The following is a 25634-nucleotide window of genomic DNA, read 5'->3' as shown; positions in this document are numbered from 1 at the left end:
GAAGCCTCTGTTCATCACACGGGGATCATATAGAACGATTCAAAGTTTATCTCTTGCAGTGAATAAATTGTAGTGATAATTAAAAAGTAACTCTGAATGGCCCGGTCCGTTATTTTCCTGCGTGGAAACGGTTTACTCTGGTTAATGATTTATGTGTGCGTGACGAGACACTCGGAATTATTTTGTTGTCATGTGAGAGAAAATCGTTTTTTTATGTAGACGCCGCGGACTGATATCGAATTATAATATATTTACGCGAGTGTACATTATCGGTTTCCTCTCATGCTTATGTGGTATTATGCGTACGACCGATCGATACATTCATTGACGTGTTTATTATTTATTCCACAACGTTATTGTAAATATTTGGCTCAATTGCAAGTAACTACCCGATGTCATGAAATAATTACGTTATTAAATAATCAACGGCGTGATGGAACAGTTATCTATAAATGCTTTTTTAAAAATGATTATTTTCTGCGGTAATAATTATTTGTCGTTTATGTGATAATTTTTTTTTTTAATAGCCGCTGTCTGCAACTTAATATGAATTTCCATATTGAATATAATAAAGTAGTAAATATGCTTTTAGTCAACCATTTGGTCAACTCTAAATTTGCACATTATTAATTCACGTATTAATGGAAAAAAAGAGTTCTCTGACATTTATAACATTAATATTTAACACACTTTTTAAATCATATTGGAGGCTTTATAAATGGCGTACTGTAACGACGGACATAAATCAATAAAGAGCCAAGTTATTCATTTACGAACATATTCATTTATAACACTTGGTGAAGAAGTGGCTCTGTTTTAATTTTAAGCTTGGTTAAGTGTTAAATATTCCACCACAAGTTGCCTCAATTATTGCATTAGGGCGTAAGCTTAATTAAATATTCCATTGCATACAGTTAGAAGTAACAAAGGTAAACCTTTGCTCGGAGACACTCCCCTTTTCGTCGGCGGCATCCGCGTAAGATCCAGACGTCGAAAACTTTAAATAATTACCGAGCGGGGATTATCAAGTTCCCTGGGGGAAACGCGAACTTGGAGGGTACTGCTACTCGACTTAAATCTCGAGCGAAGAACGATGCTTGCAGCATCCGGCACTGGCGTAACTAATGTTCTTGCAGACTGAAAAGAGGTAAAAAAAAGATACAAGAAAGAAAGAAAGAAAAAGAAAGACAAATAGAGAAAGGTAAAAAAAATATATATATAAATATATAAGCCTATGAAAAAGGAAAGAAACTAAAAAAATTAGATTTGCACCTTATATGATTTCATTTTAACCCTCAGCTGACACATTGGATTCGATATTTTGCCACACATGGATGTACGTCACCCGACCATTTTCAATTGCGTATATTTCGGTACATAATGCATAGACTTTGAATAATTTTTTTTTAATCGGTACACCAGAAGGTCAAAAAGAAGACTAAATAGATGCGAAAATCAAGAAGTTGAATATAATCGAAATATTCAAAAGAGAAGGAGCGAACAATTTATGAATTCCGGACATCTTTGTAAATAGAATGTATGACACCGAGTATGAGGGTTAAAATATACATATGTTATCGTACATTATTATTTGATATATAAAAAGGTTCAAAATGATAAAATTCTTTATTTTGATTGCCGAGTGAAGAAACCTTTAAGTTTTCCTGCTGAATAATCTCTCTGAATGTTAGTTACGCCACTGATGTGTCGAAATAAGATGCAACAAAAGGAAAAGGACGAGAAAGGAGGAAAGACAAGATGAAGAAGGAGAAAGGAATAGACAGCTAAATTTACGAAGTCGAGATTGTTGTATAGATATATGAGTTAATTATTTAATTATTTAATAAGATGGAAAATTAATTCCATTGCATCTTAATTAGTCTAGAGACCAGGCGCAAACGGAAAGCACGGCGCGGTCGTTAAGTCAGTATTCAAATGACTCGTCTAACGCGAGTTTTACACGGAATGCGCGCATCGCACGTACTGGAAACATTCGGCAATTTATGCTAATAAATGTCTTATCTATTCCCATGTAAAATTCCCAGGAGTGTCTCGCAACATAGCAGAAAATTAGATTTTACCGTGCTTGAATCTACGCGGCAAATTTGCAAAACTGTGAAAATTTGAATCGAAAACACATGCAGAGGATATATTAATATTTTTTAAACAATGGTATGTTTTTTTATGCAATCAATTTATCAAAAATTTTAATATTTTTTTTTTTAACTTATTTCACAACAACTGAAATATATTGATGGAATATCTACTTAAAAGTTCACTTCGTAATGTGAAAAATTAAAAACATTTATTTGAACCGTCTGTCTAGTCCGTATAAATAAATTATTTTTTGCATAATGTGTGTTCGACATTCAGAAAAACATTGAGCAATTTTTAGGTCCCGTTCCTGAAGCAAAAAGGAAGGACTGCCCCAAAACGGACAGCGTAATTAATTTTCAGAGCAATGTCCTTGGCGACCTATGACCGCCATCGTTCTCATAAGTGCACTGTAGCAGTTCTTCCTTCAAGGAAATGGCTTTTTATTAGTCGAGCGAGTTTCTCGAGATGCATGACAACAAAAAGAAGAGGATAACAAAAATAAGAGAAAGAGAGTATACAGTCAGGGTAGTGGTCAGCATAAAGTTGAAGGAGGAAATAATCCTGTCCTTCAATTTTACGGGCCAAGTCCACTCGTCGGTCCGTGAAGACGAAACCAAATTGCGGCCAATAGCAAGTCTTATCCCACTTCCCGAATATTACCGCCGAATCCTCCGCGCATCACTCTCGGTCGAGAGACAGGACAATTTCGACGTTCCGTGCTTTCGAGCATCGGTCGCACGACTGGGTCTCGATTCAGAGACGTTGGAGGTCGACTCGGGCGGGTGCGCACATCAGGCAAATGGAACGTACGAGCTATTGCAATTTCCGAGCAGAATTCTATACGCGACGTGGCTCCAGTCTGGGCCGTGTGCTGTCTTTAAACTCGATCATAGCCCTATTTTCGTAGAGATGGCCGTTCTTTTGACAATCGTTGGAGAGCGAAATGAATATTCTACTGCATCATTGTACTACACAGAAAAAAAAATAGTATCAAATGAACAATTTATTGTTTCATATATAAGCAAGAATATAAAGTTTTCCTGGTAGAATTTATAATCTTAAACAGACATAATTTGCTTACACGAAGAAAATAATTTTCTTTATGTAAGCAAAATTATGTCTGTTTAAGATTATAAATGCTTCCAAGAAGATTTTATATTCTTGTTTACATATGAAACAATGAATTGTTAATTTAATAATAATTTTTTTCTGTGTATAATATTGTATATCATATCGCAAGTATTGCAGAGTATAATGTAGCTTTGCATACTTTAGTATTGCAGAATAAAATCCCTCGCAATCATACCATTTAAATCAGAGTATTATTCACTGAAAGACAGTAAGTAGTCTAATTTTAGTGCTGCTTACAACTAAAGCATTTTGTAAAACTCTATTTAATTTACAAATAAGAACGGAAAGTTATTTAAACTTTTTTAATCTAATTTTAATAATATTGTGATTATTACAAATTATCAAAATTTAGATTATTTGTTTTACTTTTTTTGCAATCAAGCTACGAAATGTGTTGAAAAATAGCAGCAAAGTTACAATTTTTCTATAAGAATTAATAACAAAATTTCTATTGTTCTTAACATGTGTTAAATTTGTACGCGAGGTGGTGCGATTTAAAAGCCGGTGCGATATCGGCAATCTTACCCTATTGATTCTGGTCAGTAATAAGTATAACACTGCAAATAAGTGAGATTTTACTGATACAAATTTAGAGAATATATTGTTTTCAGAATTACGATATTTCACGCAGTTTGTATCAAATTCGCTATTTCTCCATGCGTTATACTGGCGATCGACTTCAACAGGACACTTCACTAGGATCGAGATGAACATATTAGTCAATAATCTCATTCATCGTGGCGTGCATTAATTCTGATTAATCCCGTGAGAGACTCTTCGTGCGTTTGGATTAGAATCATGATCTGTAAATCAATTGAGTTAGGATCGCGCGAGGATTATGTACCAGATGTACGACGTCGTCGCGACGATACAATTTACCTACCGTGCTGCTCGCGCGCGCTGCCACGTCGTTAATTAATCTAAACGATTATACCTGGCCGCGTATTGTTTGAAGCACCGAATTAATTGCGGGAAACGCTAAACTCTATCGCAGAGAGGCGGAAACGCTCGAGAAAGTTTCGGCCGCGCTTCAGAGATTAGAGCCGATTCGGTTCTGTCTCGAAAGAGACTCGCATTTCCCGTCCCTTAAAAAGGGGGACGGTTCTAGTCAAGTGGCTCTTAGGGCACACAAGTTCTTCAATGAGAAGCGACGCAAGTCTGACTGCGGTTTAATTTGATGAAGACGCCAAATAAGATATCATATTAACGAAATTACATGAAACGAATGCCGAATAATTGGACCGATGCATGGTTTGAATAGTTGTAATTTTTTGTTTATTTTTTACTGACTGGTAGAATATTGAAACTTTAGACAATGAAGGTTAATTTAATAAGCGTCTTGTTTCCAAGATGTTATTTATTAAAAAACAAAAACTAGGTTTGGACGCACAAACCAATACACAATTCGATCCTATTTATTCAGATTTTTTAGAATTTCAATATATGAATTCCTTGTTTGGGGATAATAATGAGTTTTTAGTTGGGGAGGGATGGTACTTATACTCGAATTTCCCTCTTTTTTTTATTTACCCGGCTTTCTACGCTCATCATTATCTCTATCACGTCCGGTCTCTCTTCCAAATACATAAGTGTACATTTTGGAATTACATTTTATATTTCGACGATTATTTTGAACATAAACTCTTAATTTAAAATTCAGTTGGACGGCTTTTTTTTGTTTGACTCCCGTCTATCGCTTGACATTTTTTTTTACTATTTAATCCACAGTATAAATATAATCCGTTAATTAGTAGTAATTAATTTTAATAGGTAGAAGTTAAAAAAAAGTAATTTTCAGAAGGAATGTTGAATTAATGTACGGCTGAAGAAGGTCAAGTAAGACCGAAACGTTCCGTTATTCATTTTGATCGTAAGATTACAATAAATTATTATAATTTGCATAACTAAGATAGCTCGTTCATGGCCTTTAATTATTTACCGAATTAATTTTAACTCTATAAAAAAGGAAGAAAAATTTTTTTGCAAACTCTGCAAACGGTAGATGAGTATTTGTAATTTGTCGTAAATGTCTCTTGCTGTTCGTAGCCGATTGCCACTAAGTGGATAACATTAATTGATTAGGAGCGAAGAAACATGAGCGAAAATTCGGGCTCCTTCACGCGAGGAACTTGGACTAATTGGAAGATTACTTACCGTTCGCGTGCGCCGCAAGCAGGTCTCTCAGTTGTTGTTGGCCGGTGGTCAACTCCACGCAGCTGACCCTGACGCTAAACCTGGCGCCAGTTCTCTGTCGTTGCTCCGAAATTCCGCGGAAGAGCCACGCTATGGCGCAAGGAATTGCGCCCAGGGTATGACCGGCCTCCGGAGTTCCCAGCATGGTATGAGATTTACCTGAATTTGAGCGGAGAAATTTGTTAAACGTGACGAATGCTACGTCGATTACAAGCGATATAAAACGAATGGAATCGCGTCGCAGGCAACGACAATATTCAGTGTTTAAACGTGCAATGTAAATGCAAATGGTGTAGACGAAAATTATTCACCGCAATTTGAATTAATTATAACTAGTTTACCGTCCGCTTACGCTGTCCGCTTATTCGCGTTCTGTGAAACTCGTGCAATTTAGAAATATACGTTTTCGAATTTTTTTTTCCTGTACTTTATACAGTTACTCCAATTCGCATAATTACAAGCAATCGAGGTAAAAGTATTTAGAGGTGAGCGCAATGGAACTCCGATGTTTCACCCTCTTATCGATAGAAGCGATGACGGATCAAAGCTAATATTTCGAATGATCCTTGCCAGACTGACAGATTTATTGACGTAGGGATCGAATTAACGCCCGTAACCGTGCCGCTGGTGCGACTGGTATGTGGACAAGCTTCATTGTTGATTGGCATAATCGCAATTTTCCCCCTCGCGTGTCGCGACGAATCAATTCACGTGGATGAGTTCGAAAATCCTGTTTATGTATACGGCCGGCGCGCGAGCCGGGCTCTGGGTGCAATAATTGCGATGCCAGATTTGTGGTCGAGCTCGAGCGGGCCGCTTAATTTGTTTACTATTTAGTGGACGGCAACGTAACGGCTAGAATGATAACCGGCGATTACGTCGAATAGATCGACGAGGTACGGCGAAACGAACGATCGTTATTTCGCTTCTCGCGACGCGACGCGACGACGCGGGGCGCGAGAAACAAATACTAAAATTAATTCATTCGAATGACAGACGTGATACAACTAGCGCGATAAAAAGATTATTCGGCCGTACGTTTAACGGCGATTTTATCGCACGAACTTGCGATAACGGCACGTACCGTGATTTCGCGATGAAAGTTTCGGTAAAATTGAAAGTCGAGCTCAAACGCTCCGCTGTTGACAGAGAAATAAAAGAGCTCTTATTAAAATCATAAAACAGTCTGATGAGAACGGAGGGACGACTTATGGCAGGGGGAAAGGGGGGGAGGAGAGGGAGGGGGAGGTTACGATACGAAGGACGAGAGATTGAAGCGAAAGGCGTAAGATCCGAGCGGAGGGAAGCCCCGACGGCGATGGCGGAGTAATGGAAAAGCAGCAGCCGCCGTTGAATCTTAAACGTTATTTAATTGTCTTAATGTAAAACGGTGAATTATGTTGTTATTTAATTAGAAACGCGGCGAAAGAGAGGGTCGGCCTATCTCGCGCCGGTAACGGATCGCGTTTGCGTCTCGGGAACTTTTCAACGGTTCCACTTCGGAGAATTCGCGCTCCGCCCGGCAAGATTCAAGCGGTCGAACCGCAAAAATTCCGCAAGAATTCACGCTATGCCGCCGCGAGATTCACGAGGTCGCTGACGACGAGGTAGAAAAACGAAGCGGTAGCCGCTGCATTCTCAGACGATCGGTATAACACGCCCGCATAAGGATACTTTGAAACGGATACGAGTGATAATTAAAATTCCGCTCGAATACCTCGTTGTGCGCGAAAAACGTCAGCTTCAATACAAATTGCGCGGTAAGAATTGTATGTTTATTAAAATCTTTGTATTCCTCATTGATTTTCTGGAGAAATAGTAATTTTATGAGCTCTAAGTGAAGTGCAAAGATAACGTTATTCGAAAATATCAAACGATTTATTCGTAAATAAATAAACTTTGAGAATTTTCGTAAATCCAGTTCTGTGAGACTGCAAGTAACTATTTCTAATTTAATCCTAAAATGTTATAACTTTTAATAAGCTATTAATTAGAGTATAATTAACCCATTTCTTTTGCGTAAATCGTCGGGGATGATTTTTACCCAAGTTAAAAGTCATTATTAATTACATATTGTATATTATTGATTGTTCCATAATATCTTGGGACATTATATGTATACACTGAAAAAAAGTTATTGTGTTCAAGTAAATATATTTATTATTTTAACATTATTTTCTTGATTTAAACAAATATTAATTAGTATAAAATAATTTATTTTTAAACCTAAGAAATATTGTTTTAATCAAGTAAATGATGTTAAAATATATTTACTGAAGTAAATAAATATATTTACTTCAGCATAAACATTTTTTTTAATTAAAATTAATAAATATTTTCTAAAAAGAATAAGAAGAAACTATTAAGAAAATATTGAACGGAAAAAGCACAAATTAAATTGTTTGTTATGATAGTATTTATAAAAAATAAAGAAATTAGTTAATAAAACGCTTTTATATTACGGGCTTTTGTTGGGATTGTACGATATAATGTGAAGATTTATAAAAAAGTAGTTATTAGAAAAAAAAATACTTATAACACATTTATTTTATAAGAATTTAAGATAAAGCTAAATCGTTTATCATATAAAGTTATTTATATCTTTATTTAATTTTGTAAAATTTATTAGAAATGATAAATCTAATTTTAACATGGACATTCAAAATTTAATAAATAAACACGCAAAAAGACTAATAAAAGTCAGGGCGCAGTAATAACCTGTTAAACAATTTTTTACTTTATTAATTTAATTCCTTAACGAACGTTTTGACTCTCTTTGGAATCGTCCTCAGCGTACCGTACAGAAATTCATATGATTATTTAATCACCCTCAATCCACCACTAGTCGAGCCACTAATGGGTTGCCAAATCCGTTCGTCGAGAGATTAAAATAATACAGTACAAAGTTTTTTTTTAACAAGTAAATGCGCTTTTATAACCGCGTTTGGATTCTTACCAGCCTCTTTTGCGAGTTTATAAACTTTTTTTAGTATTATTTAAATATAAAGATATTAATGGCTTATGATATTTTTTAATTTAAATCTTATTTCAAAATTTATATTGCTATTATTATATTTTAAATTTAACATACTTATTATAATATATATATATATATATATATATATATATATAAATTGTTATAATACCTAATTAATTTTATAATGTAAACGATTATCTGAAGTATATTCTCCGCTTTAACTAATTTCAATAACTCGATACTATGAATATAGGAGTCATAACTGTCTCTGTGAAGTTAGCACCTCATTTTTCTGCACCGATACACACCGGTGTGTTTTTCGAAGCTGAAGTGTAAGAATAATCTCATGGTGCTCTTTCTTAGATTAAATTATGTAATTATATATAAGTAAATCTATTATAAAAAATAAAAAGCCTTTTAACTTAACACAAATATAAAAATAATAAATTAAAATTAGGAAATAATGGGCTCAAGAGCCAAATTTCCTAATTTTAATTTATTTATAAGAGCCTTAACCTTTGTTTATTTTGTTTGATAAAAATACTACACTTGAGAATTGAACGAGTTTACATGCACACGAGATTATCAAAAATCAGATAAGTTCCCTCTTTCTCTCGGTCGCGTAGAACCGAAACAAGAGGAGCGTGTCACGCACGGTTCCTTTGACTGAATCGTTTACCGAGATTATCATTGTCAAAGCTCCGTGTTTTTGAGAGAGGGACGAGAGGAATGTCTCGGTGCAGCAAGCACGCGTGCTTCTTCTCCCCTACCTCTTCCCCGTTGTTGCATAATCTACTTTCATGTCCTTCCGCGATCTCAAAGGCTTCGGCGGGGTGTCCGCAGTTGTGGGGTCTGCGCGCAAGCGCGCACGAGCGGGGGTAATTAGGAACGCGCTACAAAGTACAAACGGGTCCATTGTCGTCGCTATGTCTATACACATGTAACTCTATATGTGTACCTCTGTTCGCCCTCTGTCCCTTCGTAAAAGACGAGATCCGTTGCTTTGAAAACGCGAATCTCTCTCTCTCTCTCTCTCTCTCTCTCTCTCTATCTCTATCTCTCCGCTCTCGACACTCTCTCGCCTATCCTTCTCTCACAGCTCCACGCACGCTCTTTGCACGCAATTTTTCAGATACCCGCGCGAAACGCAATTTCATCGGCGGTTGCTTCGTGCGAAATAAAAGATGTGTACTGGTTGTCATTTTAAAAATTGCTGGAGCTGATTGGATTGCCTCTGTCATGCATACTCTTTTCTTGTCTCACAGTTCTATGCAGATTTGGTCTTCCTCCTGGTTTCCATTCCGCCTTCTTTATCTCCTTACCGTTCTAACCGCGGTCGCTCTCCCTTTTTTCGTATTTTTTTTTATGTCGAAAGACGATGGTGTAAAGAGTTAAGAGAAAGAGTCGAGATGTAAAAATAGAAGAGAAAGAGAATAGGAGAAGAAGTTGGAGCAGAGAGAAGAACGGAGAGTGTGCGGGGAAATGCGAAAGGAAGAGAAATGTTCGCGTAGCGATGATCAAAAGCAGTTTGCTTGCGGACTTGCTTGAAGTACCTTCCAAAAGGAGAGGGAAGACGGTGCGCGAGTTCGTTTGGCTTCCTTTAACGCGGCTCTTTGTCTACGACCGTTAGGCTCTTATCTTTCCGACCCGTCTCCTTTTATTTTATTTTCGACTCTATCGATTCCCCCTTTCCCGCGTTACAAGAAATCCCGCTCGACTTTGCGCCAACTTCGGCATTGAGAGTCGACAATTTCTGAATGCGCGCCGCGGAATTATGAAACCGTATCGGTCCAAGAAAGATGGAAGCCCAGCTAACGACTGCGCTTTGCGAACCGTAAGTTTATGCAACGATGAAGTAAATTTTAGAAAGAGCACTTCTTTGTGCACTGTCATTTTATTGATGTGAATTTAAAATAACGAATAATTATCGAAGAGAACTATTTAGCAATTTATATAGAATAACTTAATATAATGTAAATTAATAATAGAATAATTTAATTAAAGTTTAATTAACATTATTTTAAAGATTATTTAAATAGATTTTCACACATACTTATTTGCCAAATATAGAAAAATCTTCTAAAAAGACAAGTAAAAATGTAACGCGAAAGGAACTCAGTGAGAAATATTTCATGACGTTCAATTGGTCCTAATTGTAAAAGAAGCTTATCGCGTTATCTGACATTTATTTATTTAGTCGAGTTTAAAAATATTTTAACGGACTTTGTTTATGATTACAACCATGAAAGACATTGTGCGACAGACATTGTTACTTCAACCAATAAATTATAAAATAAGTTGTAAAAGTACATTGCATAAAAAATAAATTAAATTTTTAATTAGATAAGAAATCTATAAACAATAATATTTCCTTATGTATATAACTTTTTAAGTATTTGTATTCAGAATTTTTTTTATATAAATCTTAAATCTCTGCATTTAAATATATATTTTTAAAATGGAAATAAATTATTCCTATCTCAAAAATACATATTTAAATACATATTTTGATTATAATAAAATCTCCCTCAAAACATATGTTTTGTGGAAGACGTTCTACAGAAATCCATTAAACTGAAAGTCGTTTATGCACGATGACGGGTTGCGGACGGGATGCTCTGTGTTAAAATTCGAAAAGTACGAGGGAGAAAGTGTGTCCCAGTGGCATACATTATCGCCATTCCTTCCGGTCTCGCTTCCTCACTCCTCATTCCTCCATTCCTTTTTGTCCTCGGTTCCTTCCCTTTTCCCACTCTCTTTCAGCACCGACATTACCACCCGAGGATTCTCTCTTCTGCGCACTTTCCACGCATAATCATGCATTTGCATGCAAACTCGATATCACTACTTAAAATGTAAAACAACTCTGCGCCTCTGCCGAGCGCCTACCTTGCGGCAGCACGAGGAAGAAGAGTCAAGTGAACGAAGGAAGGAATGCATAAATAAAGAATTTTTGCGACATTTCCCTCAAGAGAGGATATCGTAATTTTATTATTCGATCAAGGGGAATATGCGAAACAATATTGAATAACTACTTAATGATAATTTAATTAAGAAAATTTTTAAGTTACTATTACATGTAAGCATTTAAAATCTTGATTCAAACAAGCCTAATTGTTAATATGTCTTATCTAACGTAAGACGTAGTATATTTGATTTGATTCTTACATAAAAATGTAACGTAAATATATTTTAATATTTTTGCAAATTGTTTTATTGCATAATCATGGAAATTTTTTATCTATTTAGATAAAAATTTCGTAGGATATTTATATTTTGTATAATTATATTTGTTTCAACGGATTTTGCGTAATCGTAAATCGACGTAAATAAAATTTCTTCTTATATAAAATGAAACAGTTCGTTAAATAAAATAAAAAAATGGGGAAGTTTTCAAGATATTGTCTCACATAGAATTTAATCTCGTCTTTGTTTCTTAAAAGGCGAGATTCTGTTTTATTAAATTCTATAAAAACTCTGAAGCATCTTTCTCAACGTTTTCGCAAGAAGTACAAGAATGTTTCTGTATCTCGCTTCTATTCGTGATAGATAAGGAAAGGATTAAGTGAAACAATTAAGTTAAAAATAACGTTAAATGTAATGATAAAAATTACTATTGAATGAAATTAAAAAGAACTATTATGTCTCATTGCGAAAGATATCTGAGCTTACCCAAACCAGCGTGTCCGAAACAAAATAGGCAGCCATCCGTTCCATTGATGACCGCGTGAATGACATCCGTAAGAGCGCTTGAACAGATCTCGGTCTGGAAAAAGAAATGCAACAAATGATTTATATACACTTTATAATCGCTATCGTTAAATGCTGATTAAAATATTGATTTGATCTTTGATCTGCTTAAGATAATGACCGATCCTAAAAATTGATTCTAATAATTATTAACAATTATTCGGGTTTTCAGTGCCGATGCAGCTTTATAGCAGCTGAACAAACGCAATTTTAATTATGTCTGTCTCGTAATAATACTGCGACGAGAGAAAGAGGTGCAACGTCAAGCTTTTGCAGGACAGAACGAAGAGCTCGGCTGGGTTCTCGTGAAGTGCTTAAGAAAGCGCGTTGGCGGGCCGGGTTTAATAAACGCGTGTAACATCTCCAAAGCGAAAAGTGAGGAGGAAGACTCAGGGGGAAAGGAAAGGGTCGCGAGATTATGGAAGGTGGTCCTTTGTTTGCTCTTAATGTATTCATAGACTGGAAAAGACTCTCCCCTGTGCCAGGAAACGACATTTGCGTCCGGCGCGAGCAGAATCAGAACTTGAAAAAGGACTGGTTAAATGCTCGCAGCAACGACCGCGCCGTCGATTGATGTCGAGATATCGAGTACTGATGAGAATTGAGGGAAAGGGAGATGGTGGCGGGAAAATCGGAGGGTCGTTCGTCCGAGAGTAGTAGGCGGGTTTCACGAATTTCCTGCGGAAGCTGCCGAATTGAGCCTGCGGCTGATGTGTCTCGAGCGATCGATATTAAAAAAAACCCGTCTAGATCGGCTGTCCTTTGCTTCGACGACGCATAACAAACGGAGATTCGGATGACGAAAGAGATGGAAAAACGGTCGTGTATTATGAGAGAAGGTTCCGCAGTTTACGGAGAAAATCAGGAGGAAGATGAGGACGTGTCGATGCCTCGGCGAAACAAGATTGAAATCTTCGTGGACGAGAATCGGATGAGCCCGAGATGGAAAAAGGGACGGACGATAAGCTCGGTGGAAAAAGAAAGCGCAGGGGAAGACGAAATGTATCGAGGGTTAAGAAAAAAAGAGAGAGAGAGAGGAAAGGCACAGCTCCGGGAAGGCGTTTGAAGTGGAGAGAATCGAAGATAAGAAGCGAGACGCCTGTTGCGGAAGGACAGAGAAAGAGGCCGATCGTTTTCCCCCCTTTTCCCTTTTTTCTCTCTCGCCGCGGCAAAAGGATAGGGAAATAAGGAGTCTAGTCCCTTTCCCAATATGGTAATACCAATCTGTCGTTGCTCGTTTCAAAGGGGCGGCACAGCGTGTAGCCACAAACGAGTCTGTCGATACCACCGCAGATTTACACCGACTCGTCGATGCAGATTTTGAAAGAAACGTTTCTTGCGCGGCGCACTTTAGTAAATAAACTTCTTATCTAAGACGCGAAGTCACCCGTTAATTTATACACGGATGATCGCACGATAATTAAATTAAACTTGCCTAATTTTGTTATCGACAAGATTACTATATTTACGTAGTAATAACGGCACTTATTTTTATACATGAAATTAATTGAAGGATTTTTTGGACAAAAACCAATCTATTTTTTTTAAATCTCAGTTATGGCGTCAAATCATTCTCCATCAGTAGCGTTACATCACGAATAATTTTGTTCTAACAAAAAGTCTAAGTAAGTTCAAATAAAGGTATTTTGTTTAATTTTTTTTTTAATAAGACAAAATAGTAAGCAAAGTTTTATTTTTACACTTATTATGTGCGGGGAAAGTTACGATATTTAGAGAAATAAACATAAACGTTTCTATTAAAAGTAGTTTGTAAAATTTTGCAAATAAAAATAAAAAAATTATTACTTTATACTCAAACTAATATTTTCTCACCTCTATTCTTGTTAACATAAAAAAAAAAAAATGTAAAGATAAGTGTAAAATATTGCAGGATAAATAGGTATAGTAATATAAAATTATCAAAAGAATTAAAAACAATTCCAAAGATTTATTTATTTTTTTTTTTTTTTCTTTTAAATGGGTCCTCAAAATATTAATCAAAGCCTACAACTGAGTTCTTATACATTCAGAAACAAATTACCATATTTACATAATAAATGATTTAAAGACGAGAAATTTTTTATTTTTTGGAAAAATTTAACTTTTTAGAACTTGTTTAGTATTTGTAGAAAACCTTGAAATTATTTTAAGGTTAAAACATATTCAATTCCCTTTATTTTTATAATTTTGCTCCTTGATTCTGAAATATTAATTTAATATCGAAACTATGCAATTGATAAATAGAAGATATTGAAACGCGGTCGTTTTGGCCCGACGTGCGGATTCGTGCGAAACCAATATCGAAACCGACGACGGGATATCCGACACTTACCACGGCAACAACAACGACATTCATAATTATAACGGGATCATCCCGAGGGATGTAACGCAAAGCAAACACATTTCGCAGATACCTGCACCCTTCGTCGCCAGAGATCTCTCGCCCTTGAACTCCCCGAACCGTCGGCATGACGGTTAATGAAATACGTGACCGGAGCCACCGTCATAATCTCAAACACTTGATTCCGCGCCCGTGCGACGGGAGAAATTGCGGAAAGGGGTCCCGCCGCCGCCGCCGCGCTTCTGATGCGCGCGCGAGAGCGAGCGAGCGAGTGAGCGCCCATCGATGTCGAGCCTTTGAAAATTTTCACCGGCGCGGCGAGGCCACCCCTCTGTGATGTCCGCCCTCAGGGTAGACGCCAACGCGTAATGCTGTTTAACTCTCTCTCTTTCTCGCTCGGATTTCCGTTAAAAATGAGTAACAATAGCAATTCACTTCCGCTTTGATGTCCTTTTAATAATCGAAATCCCCAGAATTGATACGCGGAGAATAACCGGAAATAGAGAATCGAGTGAAAATTAGTTAATTGGTTGGCCGGTCCTTTGTGTCGACTGTCGTGAAATATTTTTTTCAGACGAAATTTTTACGCGCGATTCTTGGAAAATAAAATGAAAGCTGAGATAACGCAACAAAATTTTGCGAAAAAGAATTTGTATACTTTGTCGAAAGTAATGTTTATATCTAACGGATTATAATAATTTAGAGTTGAATGACTTTTGAAAAATAATTTTCTCATTGCTCACCAAGTTGTCTACGCAATTCCGATAACCTCTGGCAATTAAAGAGAAATGACCCGGTGCGAACGTGACGTCTCAATCGCGCTCATCTCGCGGTGTTTATTTCGAGCAAGGTAACGCGAATTAAAAGACACGCGGCACGGTGTGACTTACAAGCGTCGTCGTGTCATCGCGCTCGTAGTCGCTTTGAATTCGGCTTGCATGACGCGTTTCGGTAACGCAATATTGGCGCACCGGACCGGAATACCAATCGTGCGGAGGGTGGTCGGATGTGCCCGCTCTCGCACAAGCCCACCTTACGGCTTGCGAGGAAGAATTCACGGCCGAGGCCTTCCTCCCCCGCTTTTCCCGCTTTCGATTTCGCCATCTACGCTCTCCTCTCCGTTCTTCTTTATTGCCACCCCTCTTCTTCCGACGCCTCTTCACCCTTCCCCGAGCGCGAAATGTAAAACTCATGTCGAAAGTTCGGAAAGAAGGCTGCGAGGAACGTTTCACCCTCGCGACGCTGAAGTGAGATGAACGAGGAGGGGTTCCCTTAATGGCTGGAAATAATCGAATGATCTTCTCCCTCCCTCGTCCGCGTCGCCGACGAATCTCTTAATTCGCAAGTTTTCCAGATGCCTCAACAGCAACGTCTCGTGGCGAATCGAGAAGAGTGACGTTACCGTGGACATTCCTCAACTTACAAGCGGCAGCACTTCCACGCTCGTGAAATTCGCCTTCTTTCCTTCGATGTTCTCGCGAAACACTTTTATTGGCGATGAGAGTCCGCAGCACGGAGTGCTACATTCTTTTTAGATTGTTTCTCGCCATTTCTATAGTAATAAAGTTAATTCGCATTTTTTAAATATTTTTCATTAAAACGTGATTCGATTTTTCTTGAAATAAAGGTTTCATGTAGCAATTGATATTCTGTTATTTAAATCTCAATTCAAGACACTCAATTTGATAGAGGAAATTAAAAGTTACGGAAAAAAAGTATTGCGCAATTAAAATCGATCAGAGGAGAAATTGTTTCGCTTTTCTGGCACGAAATATCATCTCGTTCATTCAAAATGTCACTGCAAGAGAACTGCTATTTAGCGGTGTGCTTTTGTAAAAGCATAAGCTAAAGCCTATCGCAGGCAAATTTACATAAGAGCATACCGTATAAGCGTCTCCGGCCAATGAGGCTTCTGGTATAAGCTTCACAGTACAATACAACGGCTTACGACGGGCGCTTCATTGGTCGACGCGTTTATATGCTGTGACGACGTTCTTATGCAAACTAGCATGCGATGCTGCTGATGTATTAATATTAATATAACTATAGAAACAGTGGCAAAAGGCAGCGGAACCTCATTAAGATATGCAACGTCGAGAAAGCACACAATGCGAGATTAAAATGAATATTTGCTTATAATATAAAGCGTAGTAATAAATTTGAAATCAGATATTGCGTCCGATAAAAACAAGTTCTAACCAGAATGAAAAACCGAAATGTATTTTTGCCTTTAAGCGCTGTTTTTTTTTCCATTTTTAGTACGGTACATTTTTCGAGCTTCCTCAACGACAGCGACATAAATGTGCTATAAAGTTGCGCGCTTTTTCGAGCAGTAAATAATTATATCGTCGCTTATTTGTTTGTCCATCCGATTCGCACAATAACAAATGCAAGTCACGTAACCTTTTTCTTCGGTGCGATGAACGTTAAAATGGAAAATACGTGTTGAGCAAAAATTTTGCTACCAATTTAAAAAAAAAGAACGCGCTCAGCATTTTTATCACAGCAACGCTAAACCATCCATTGTCAGCATCATTGAACTTTTAACAATCGCACCAATCACGTACATTCATTTTTGGCAATCACAATGAGAGTTTTTTGAAACGCATTTAACTTATGCGGCTGTTCTTTCTCTGATGCTCAACTAAACATAATTTTTTTTAATTATGTTTTTAAGGGAATATTCTCCTCCAAATGCCAAAAGATTGATTTTTTGTATTTAATATTTTTGACTATACATATTTTTGTTTACTTTTCTCCCCACTTATGTGGGTTTATAGAACCTTATAACTTTGACACGCTATACCTCTATATAAATGTATATTTTTTTAACTCATAACATATCAAATCAATCCTTCAAAGTCTGATAAGGATGATAAATGAGATCCAAATAAAAAATATTTTATTCTCTACTAATTACAATTTTAAAAAAAATTGTATTGCGAAAATTCGCAAAAAAATGAATACTTTGAGTAAAAAAATCTCAAATTTTTTAATTTTAACTTAAAGTAAAAAATCAGTGAGGCTTTTTCATTGATCCTTTAAACTTACAAAAAAAATAGTTTAATATGAGTTGTTCTAAAAAGTTTAATTATATGAACGACATTTCAATCGAGATTTTTGAAGAATCGGCAAATCATGACTTTACATTAATGAGTAAAATTTAATTGTTTGAATATAAAATGATAGATAAAACAGTTGTAATGAATAAATATTATTATTATATACATATATAATTAACGAACACGAACTCCTTGAGGACAGTCCTGGAAATTTCAGTGTTTGCGCGCGTTAGTATGAAAATACGAAAAAATACTACAATGTATGTAATAATGCAAATATATTATATTAAAATAACTTTTTTTAATCTTGTAGTTTTATACTTACTTTTATACTATTTGAAATCTAGTAAACGTATATATATAGTAAAAAAAATAAAAGGGTATCCAGAACGCCGAGAACTTGCAAGTTACTTACACAAGGGTTCCAGAGACCCTTTTTAAATTTTCATGCATTCTCTCATTGAGAATAATAAAAAAGAAGCGGCAAGCTTATCGCATCTATGGATAGTTAAAGTTTATTTTGAATCTCAATCCTAGTCTTTAAATTATATTATAAAAAAGTCACAGCAATGTAAAATATTTCCTAGGGATCAGACTCATGTGTGGAGAGCTAGGGTTAATATTTTGAACTCTTTGAAATACATTTCTTAAGCATTTTGTCAATATTTGCTAAAATTATAGCCAAAAAAGAGTAAGCAGCCTATAAATCATTATTATGGTATGCTTCACAATTATATTATACTGTTTACATTTATTTGACTCAATATAGTCGTGAAATAAGATTTGAAATGCAGACTGCAGTTCTACTAAGTTAGTCGGTTTGAATATTGAACAACATATATTGCTGTAATTGCATCTTGAAAATGTTTTAAAAATAAAGTAATGGGAGTCAAAATTAGATACGAGATGTGTTCAAAAAGTATCGCGAATTTTGAATTTTCGCGGGTTACGTATATTCGAATTTCGATCTTTTTGTGGCGTTATGTTGGTACTCATGTCTCTCACTTATGCCGACAAGCTCGGCCATTTTGAATGTTCACTTAATTGTTGACAGCTGCTTTGCTTGCACGTGTTTTGGATCGTCTTCGATTTTTACCTATTCAAAAAAATGGATCAAAGAACCTGTATCAAATTTTGTGTGAAAAACGAAATTAAGTGCGCGGATGCATTCCGAATGTTGACTGTGGCATACGGAGAAGCTACCTTGGACCGAAGCAACGTTTATCGGTGGTACAAAATGTTCTCAGAAGGCCGAGAAGATGTGAACGACGAAGAGCGTTCCGGACGCCCGAGCACTTCAACAACAGACGAAAAAATTAATGAAGTGGAGAAAATGGTATTGGCCAATCGTCAAATCACCGTTAGAGAAGTAGCTGAGGACCTAAACATATCGATTGGCTCGTGCCATTCGATTTTTATCAATGATTTGGGCATGAGACGGGTCGCCGCGAAATTCGTACCAAACGCCCCTGCTCACACATCGTTGCTTGTGCGCGACTTTTTGGCCAAAAACAACACACTAATGATGCCGCAGCCACCGTATTCCCCAGATCTGGCCCCCTGTGACTTTTTCTTGTTCCCTAAACTGAAGAGGCCCATGAAAGGACGACGTTACGCTACGCTTGACGAGATAAAGACGGCATCGAAGGAGGAGCTGAACAAGATAAAAAAAAATGATTTTTTGAAGTGCTTCGAAGATTGGAAAAACCGTTGGCACAAGTGTATAATACCTCATGGGGATTACTTTGAAGGGGACAAAATAGATATTCATGAATAAATAAATAATTTTTGAAAAAACACAAAATTCGCGATACTTTTTGAACACACCTCGTACATTCTAATTAGATCACAATCGAAGATATTTATTAACAAAAAAAAAACAAAGTTTACGAGTAGCATCGTAGCGCGCACTGCATTTTTGTGATATTTAATATTTTAATAAGTTTTAATAAATTTTTAACTCCAATTTCAGATCTAAAACTTTCTCGTTAGGATTATGAGAGCGAATCTCAGGTTACTCCATATAATGAGCATTTTAAGCTCGACTCCACTTATATTATTTCAAATTTAATTACAATAATTGACAATTTAAATAAGCATTATTAATTTATCTTTAAATATTATTTGAAATCTGCAAAGAAATTGTTTCCCTTCAACTACAATTTTTGCAATGATCTGTTTTCTATGCACCTTTATGTTGTCGCAATACTCGTATCACAGCAAAGGATTAGCAGTACATTTTGTGTGAATAAGATATGGTCGCATGCACGAATCACGGAATGTCTATTGCGACATTGTTCGATGAAAACGATCAGAAATAAACAATCCTGTGGGGATGCTTTTCGCCCTCGTATACGCGCGACAAGACACGAACAGTTAGCGATTGTAGGCTACGTACGATGAATACGGGGGATGAAGTGGTAAAACGTGCGAAACACACGCCGATGCACAGGAAATACCCTCGTTGGAATTTACGAGTCGGTAATTCCAAAAATTGCATAGCGATACGCGCTTTTTGCTACGGCATGCAGTGATTTATTTTAACCTATCTGTTTACAAATAATTTCCATCGATGAGCGAGAAATAAATGTTTAACAAATCTTGTGGAAACTCGATATGTTAATCGATTCCTAATGACTTAATAATTAATGACTAATAACAATTTATAAATGTAAATAAATTTCTAATGACTTTATAATTAATGACTAATAACGATTTATAAATGTAAATACATTTCTAATGACTTTATGATTAATAACAATTTCTAAATGTAAATAAATTAAAAATTTATTTGTGTTAAACACAAATACAATAAATATTACTACAGTATCAAAATCAGATAAACTTTTTACATTTTTTATTATCAGCCTCCATAGCAGAATCAAACTGCATTATTTAATCCGATGAAAACGGACACCGTAAAATTATTCATTTTATTATCTCGTGCTACATCAAACCATTAAATCTGAAAGTTTTACGTAGATAGTTTAACATAGAACGCAATCGTTAATGAGCACGAGCTTGGTAAAAATCTCTCAGAAGTTGACAAATTTCCGCAGCAGTTTGCCAAATAGTGGCCGATAAATTCGGAGAAAGACCGGCTGCGCAAATAAACGAAATCCGGTTGGCGGTCTGCCGCTCGAAGGGCGATCGCATTTACATCGGGGAATTTTCGACTCGTCGCTAGCGCGCGGTGTGATAACTCCCGGGATAACAACTCGGAAAACTTTTCATCCACCTCCAGCAGATTCGCAGAATGCTGCGTGGTAGCGGCAGAGAAGAGCGAGCGGCGGGAAGCTGGCGAACAGGCGAGAAAGGGTGCCAGAGCGTCGGCTCGCACGAGCGCCCTTCCACCGCGCGATGTCGTGAAATATGTCGCGATTTACACGGGAGATTGGCGTCATTGGCGTCTGGGGAGCGAACGAGTGAGAGCCACTCCCCTCTCCCTCTTTCATCCTTTTTCTGGCATTATCCCCTGGTCTACCGAATTCCCGCCCCCTTGCCCTGATCGTGTCACCCTCTAACCCCTGTGCGGGCAGAAGTGGCTTGCCAGATCAAAAAAGCATTTGGGAAATCCCAGTGTCTGCCTGAATGATGCAAAATCGAAACTACGAGACTCCTCCCCGCACCTCTCTTTACCCTTCAAATTTCTCCATCGTTCTTTTTTTTCTCCTCTCTTTTTTGTCATCTATTCTATCGATGATATCGGATTTCCTGACAAATCTGTTTGTCCATCGTGAAAACTATCATCTAACAATCTATTAACCTGGTTATAGGTTTTTTTTTATAATTCGAATCTAATTCGTAGTTTAATTACCAAAATTGAAAATAAGTTTGAACAATTTTTTATTAACCTGAGAATAGTTACCTAAGTTTTTTCACATAAATGACATTATCTGTTCTATAATTTATTTGCTTATTTGTTTTCTTTTTTTCATTTTATTTTTTTATTTTCCCTATCGTATTTGTATGTATGTAAAGTAACTGTACCCAATATGGCCTACTTGCTGTTTCTAATTACATGATGAATTGAACGAATAATGTTAGTACACTCTGTCAACGTAATTTATTTGCAACAGCTGAGTGCTCAGTTTGCGTATTCTGTTGTTAACAGTGAAGTGAAAAGTAAAATTTTCGTGATTGTGTTTCTTATTTAATATTTCATAGGAGAGTTACTGTTTTCTATAACTATGGTTATTAATCTTTGCAGTTTTAAATTAAGAAATGTTTCCTATTTTGAATCTAGCCATCAGTTTTTAATTTTGGACTCAGCAAAAAAATAAAAGAAATCATAAAATTTAAATAGGCTATATAAAGTACAGTTACTTCACACAAATTTACTCAATATTTTTTGTTTAAGTATAAAGATAAATGAAAAAAAATATAGAATAAGAAATTATAAAAAAAAAATAGATTTTTAATCTGTAACGAAAACTATTGTACTGAGCTTTATTTTTTCACTGTGCTAGGGTGTAAACACGTCTCAGATGACTACTCCAGGTTAAAGAACAATCATTTCAAATCGATTAAAGAATTTTTGACTGAAAAGATTACAAGAATTTTAAATCAAGCAATTTATTTAAAAAAGAATTTTTCGTTATTATGCATTTCGTTATTATACATATATTATATATTACTTTAATTTCGTGCATCGTTATTCACTACACATCATAACTGACAATAAGTTTATTATTAAGTATAAGGACGGAAGTAACCATAAGGTCGCCATAGTCTGTCATGGAGCGAGCATCTATAGATGCAGCGAGGTGCAATGACTGTCCGCTCGTTCTTGCCACCGTTCGGTTGGCACCTGTCAAACTTCATCAACATTGCTTAACACTCGGTCGCGCTACGGCGCAAATTAATCTCGCTGTAATATGGAAATACGTCATTCGAGAGGATACGACGGATAACTGGCCGGACAGTACGGGCTAAGGGATAAGGAGAGAGAAGGAGAATACGAGGCAGAATACCTCGACCATGGAATCGTATGATGGGTTTATAGATTATCATGCATTTACTTGAGGACAGTAGTACGAGCCCTACGCCTATTCGCGAATGTGGGATATCTCCTATATATTTGCGGAAAGGAATTCGAGAACAAGAATTTGAATATTATTAACAATCTACGTTTTTACGTATCATTTATAGTTTACCTGTTTACTGTTAAGTAAGATCGATGCTTGGTAAAGTAAATTAAAAAAAAACAATTGTAAATCTAATTATGCATAATTTTAGAAAAGAATCTTTGTTTACTTTAATGCCAAATAATGAAATTGATACTATGTATATGAATTATACAGGGTAGCAGAAAAGGTCGGGACTAAAGATAAAAAAAGTTTATGTAAACTTATGAACTTGTTCAAAAACGCTTTTGAATTGCATTAAAAGTTATAAACATTTAAAGACATTTATCAATTTTTATAATAATTATAATAATAATTACTAACTTCAAATTTTTTTTAAGCAGATATATTTTTGAAAAAAGTGTTTTAGACAAAAGTTGTGTGATCTAAATGAGAATGAATAATGATAAAATCATTCTCCTTGCTCTCACTGCCACTCGACGGCTAAACCATCGATTGTGTATGCGATGCTATCTTAAAAGTAGTTTCCACTTTTAATCTTTCTCTCTCTCATATGATGAAAAATAAGATATCAAAATAAAAATTGCATTTAATAGGGAATGATAATACATCTGATAAGAATTTTCAAATAACGTTAACCTTTTTTTACAAAAAGATGTTAAATATCGCAAGTCATTTTTTACACATTAAATCTCATTTATTTTGGATATCTGATATGCTATTGAAAGTTACAGCATTGTTTTTAGCCAAAATTTATAATAAAAACACCTTGTCTAGTTTAAAATAATTTATGGTTGTAAACTAGTAACTTTCCTGTTTCACAAACTCTTTAAATTTAAGTATGTATAACATAGGTAACCAAAAGGAAATAATATACAGATAAAAGAATTCTAGATAAATAAAAAATACAGGTTACTAATGCTTTTAATTAAGGCTGTAGATAATATTATATTAATAAAAATTCACAAAATAATGAGAATGATACTATATTGAGATACTTGTGTGCACAACGTATTTAAAATAATATTGTACATTGTTATTTTATACCTTTCCAATTTACACGTCGATACAGTTTCAAAATTTTTCAGAAAAATCTCTCAAACGTATTTTAAAAATATTTTAAATGTAAAAATGTAATAATTTATAAAGATTGCAAAATATGTCTGCAACATTTCTAGTGTATCTAGAGGTGTATTTAGAGTAGCAAAATGTCCGTGATTTTTGAACTTAAAACTTTGCATAAAAATTACTATGAAAAAATCGAAAATCTCTCTTTCTGAAATATTGCTGATCACATTAAAGTTATAAAAATTGTATATAAAATACAATGTTAGTATTTTTATTATACGTTTTTATTTATTATTTATTATTTATAATGTGATTAATATAACAAATATAAATATGATTTTTTAAATATTTATTGTGATAAAAAGGAAATATAATATATATATATATATATATATATAAAATAATATAATATTATTCTATAATATTATATTATATTATATTATAGGTAAGATAGATAAAATAATATTTTATTTGCGTAACATTCTTATACTCTAACTACATTTATTATACTTAGCACATACCGCGAGCAAACTTGGAATATTTTCGCTCCTCCATTCGGCAAAAGTAATAATAAAGCAAAAGCGCAATTTAAAAATTAGAAAATTTACTGCGTTGATAGTATTAGAAATATTTCTATTGCAACATTTTATATCACAAGATTTTAGAAACATTTTTGTTGCAAAATATGACATTTTGCAGAATTCTTTTAAAAATATTACACATGAAATGTGAAAGGTTGAAATCTTTCTGAAGACTTTTTGTGGCAATCGGTATAATTGTACGGGCGACTTTAAAAGTAATTCATTAATTTCACAAATTCCTTCAATTTCGAGGATAAGTTGCAAAGCGGGAGCTCCGACACTGATGATCTGTTTTTGCGAAGCAACCGAAATCCTGTAGGAGTCAGGAAGCAAGGTATCGCAGGCTTATAGGTCTCACCGGGTGGCTCGTTCAATCAGCATATCCCGGCAAATGAGCAATAGATCGGTGACGTGCATACACATCGGCTGTATGTGCTGCGTACACACACGGACGCAGAAACGCACACACGCGTACGTAATCCACAGCGTGACTATTAGTCGTAAGTCAATAATAAAGCCCTTGTCCTGCCGCGGCTATAATGGCCGCGGTGAATTATTCTGGTCGGGATGCATTGTCCTGGCTCGGTCGCCGGCCGGCTTGGAATTGTCGGCGGTGCACGCACATGGCGATATGTGTGGTTGCATATGTGCGCGTCGAATGCGTGGCTGTTTGCACGTATGACGCGCATAATTGAGATGGATGTCGATTGATTCGCGGCCGGGTTTCGTTCGCGCGGTCCGTCTATTGGCAGCTCATTGTTAACACTCAAGTAGTAGGCTCATTTTCCACTTCGTTCAGTATATACATATATTGTGCAACGCATCGTCCGTCGGCTGATGGCGATAAAATAAACTGCACATTTTATTCAGTTTTTTTAAAATAAAATTATATAATATATTTTATAATTTATAAAATTATGTAATACATATTTTATTACGTTTTTTATAAAGATAGAAGATTCAGGTTGGAAGAGAAGGGGGTTCGAAGTCTCCATTTGATCAGCTTCAGAATTCAAATAAAATTGAAACGACAGAGAAGTCAAGTTTTTTTATCATCACATTTTCCTTGTTACAGAATTATAATTTTTTTAAAAATATCATTTTTTCCTTAAAAGTATCACTTTTTAGCTTTAGAACACCATACGATAAAGTCCTTGAAAGTTTTTTTGTTGCAAAAATATGATTTAATTTTAAAAATGATTTTTTTAAATAACTTTATTTTTGCTTTATGGTTTTTTTTATTAATAACTTCACAACGATCATTTTTTGGCAATGCCGTTTATTCAGTCACATTTCCAAAACTCTAAACTTTTATTAAAAATAATTTGTTGAAAAATATTGATTAAA

At 35.5% G+C, this 25634-nt stretch overlaps 1 protein-coding gene and 1 long non-coding RNA gene across 4 annotated transcripts in view; one reads left to right on the top strand and one right to left on the bottom strand.

Moving 5' to 3' along the window:
* Positions 1 to 25634, bottom strand: part of LOC105208223 — a 518645-nt gene that overhangs the window by 20568 nt on the left and 472443 nt on the right. For all 3 annotated transcript variants that reach the window (XR_005576059.1, XM_039456060.1, XM_039456061.1), the window contains 2 exons: positions 12071 to 12164; positions 5383 to 5580 (listed from right to left, as the gene is read on the bottom strand). Coding sequence is in view for 2 of the 3 variants with exons in the window: in XM_039456060.1 (XP_039311994.1) it covers positions 5383 to 5580; positions 12071 to 12164 (292 nt within the window). In the remaining variant the exon portion in view is untranslated. The remainder of the gene's footprint in view (positions 1 to 5382; positions 5581 to 12070; positions 12165 to 25634) is intronic.
* The window catches only part of LOC120359248, a 135971-nt gene that overhangs the window by 81664 nt on the left and 28673 nt on the right, over positions 1 to 25634 (top strand). The gene's annotated exons all lie outside the window — the stretch shown is intronic.

The sequence above is a fragment of the Solenopsis invicta genome, chromosome 12 (assembly GCF_016802725.1).
Source record: "Solenopsis invicta isolate M01_SB chromosome 12, UNIL_Sinv_3.0, whole genome shotgun sequence".
NCBI classification, from domain to species: Eukaryota; Metazoa; Arthropoda; class Insecta; order Hymenoptera; family Formicidae; genus Solenopsis; species Solenopsis invicta.
Note: the sequence above shows the minus strand (reverse complement) of the source record. Positions and strands in the feature narration are given on the sequence as shown.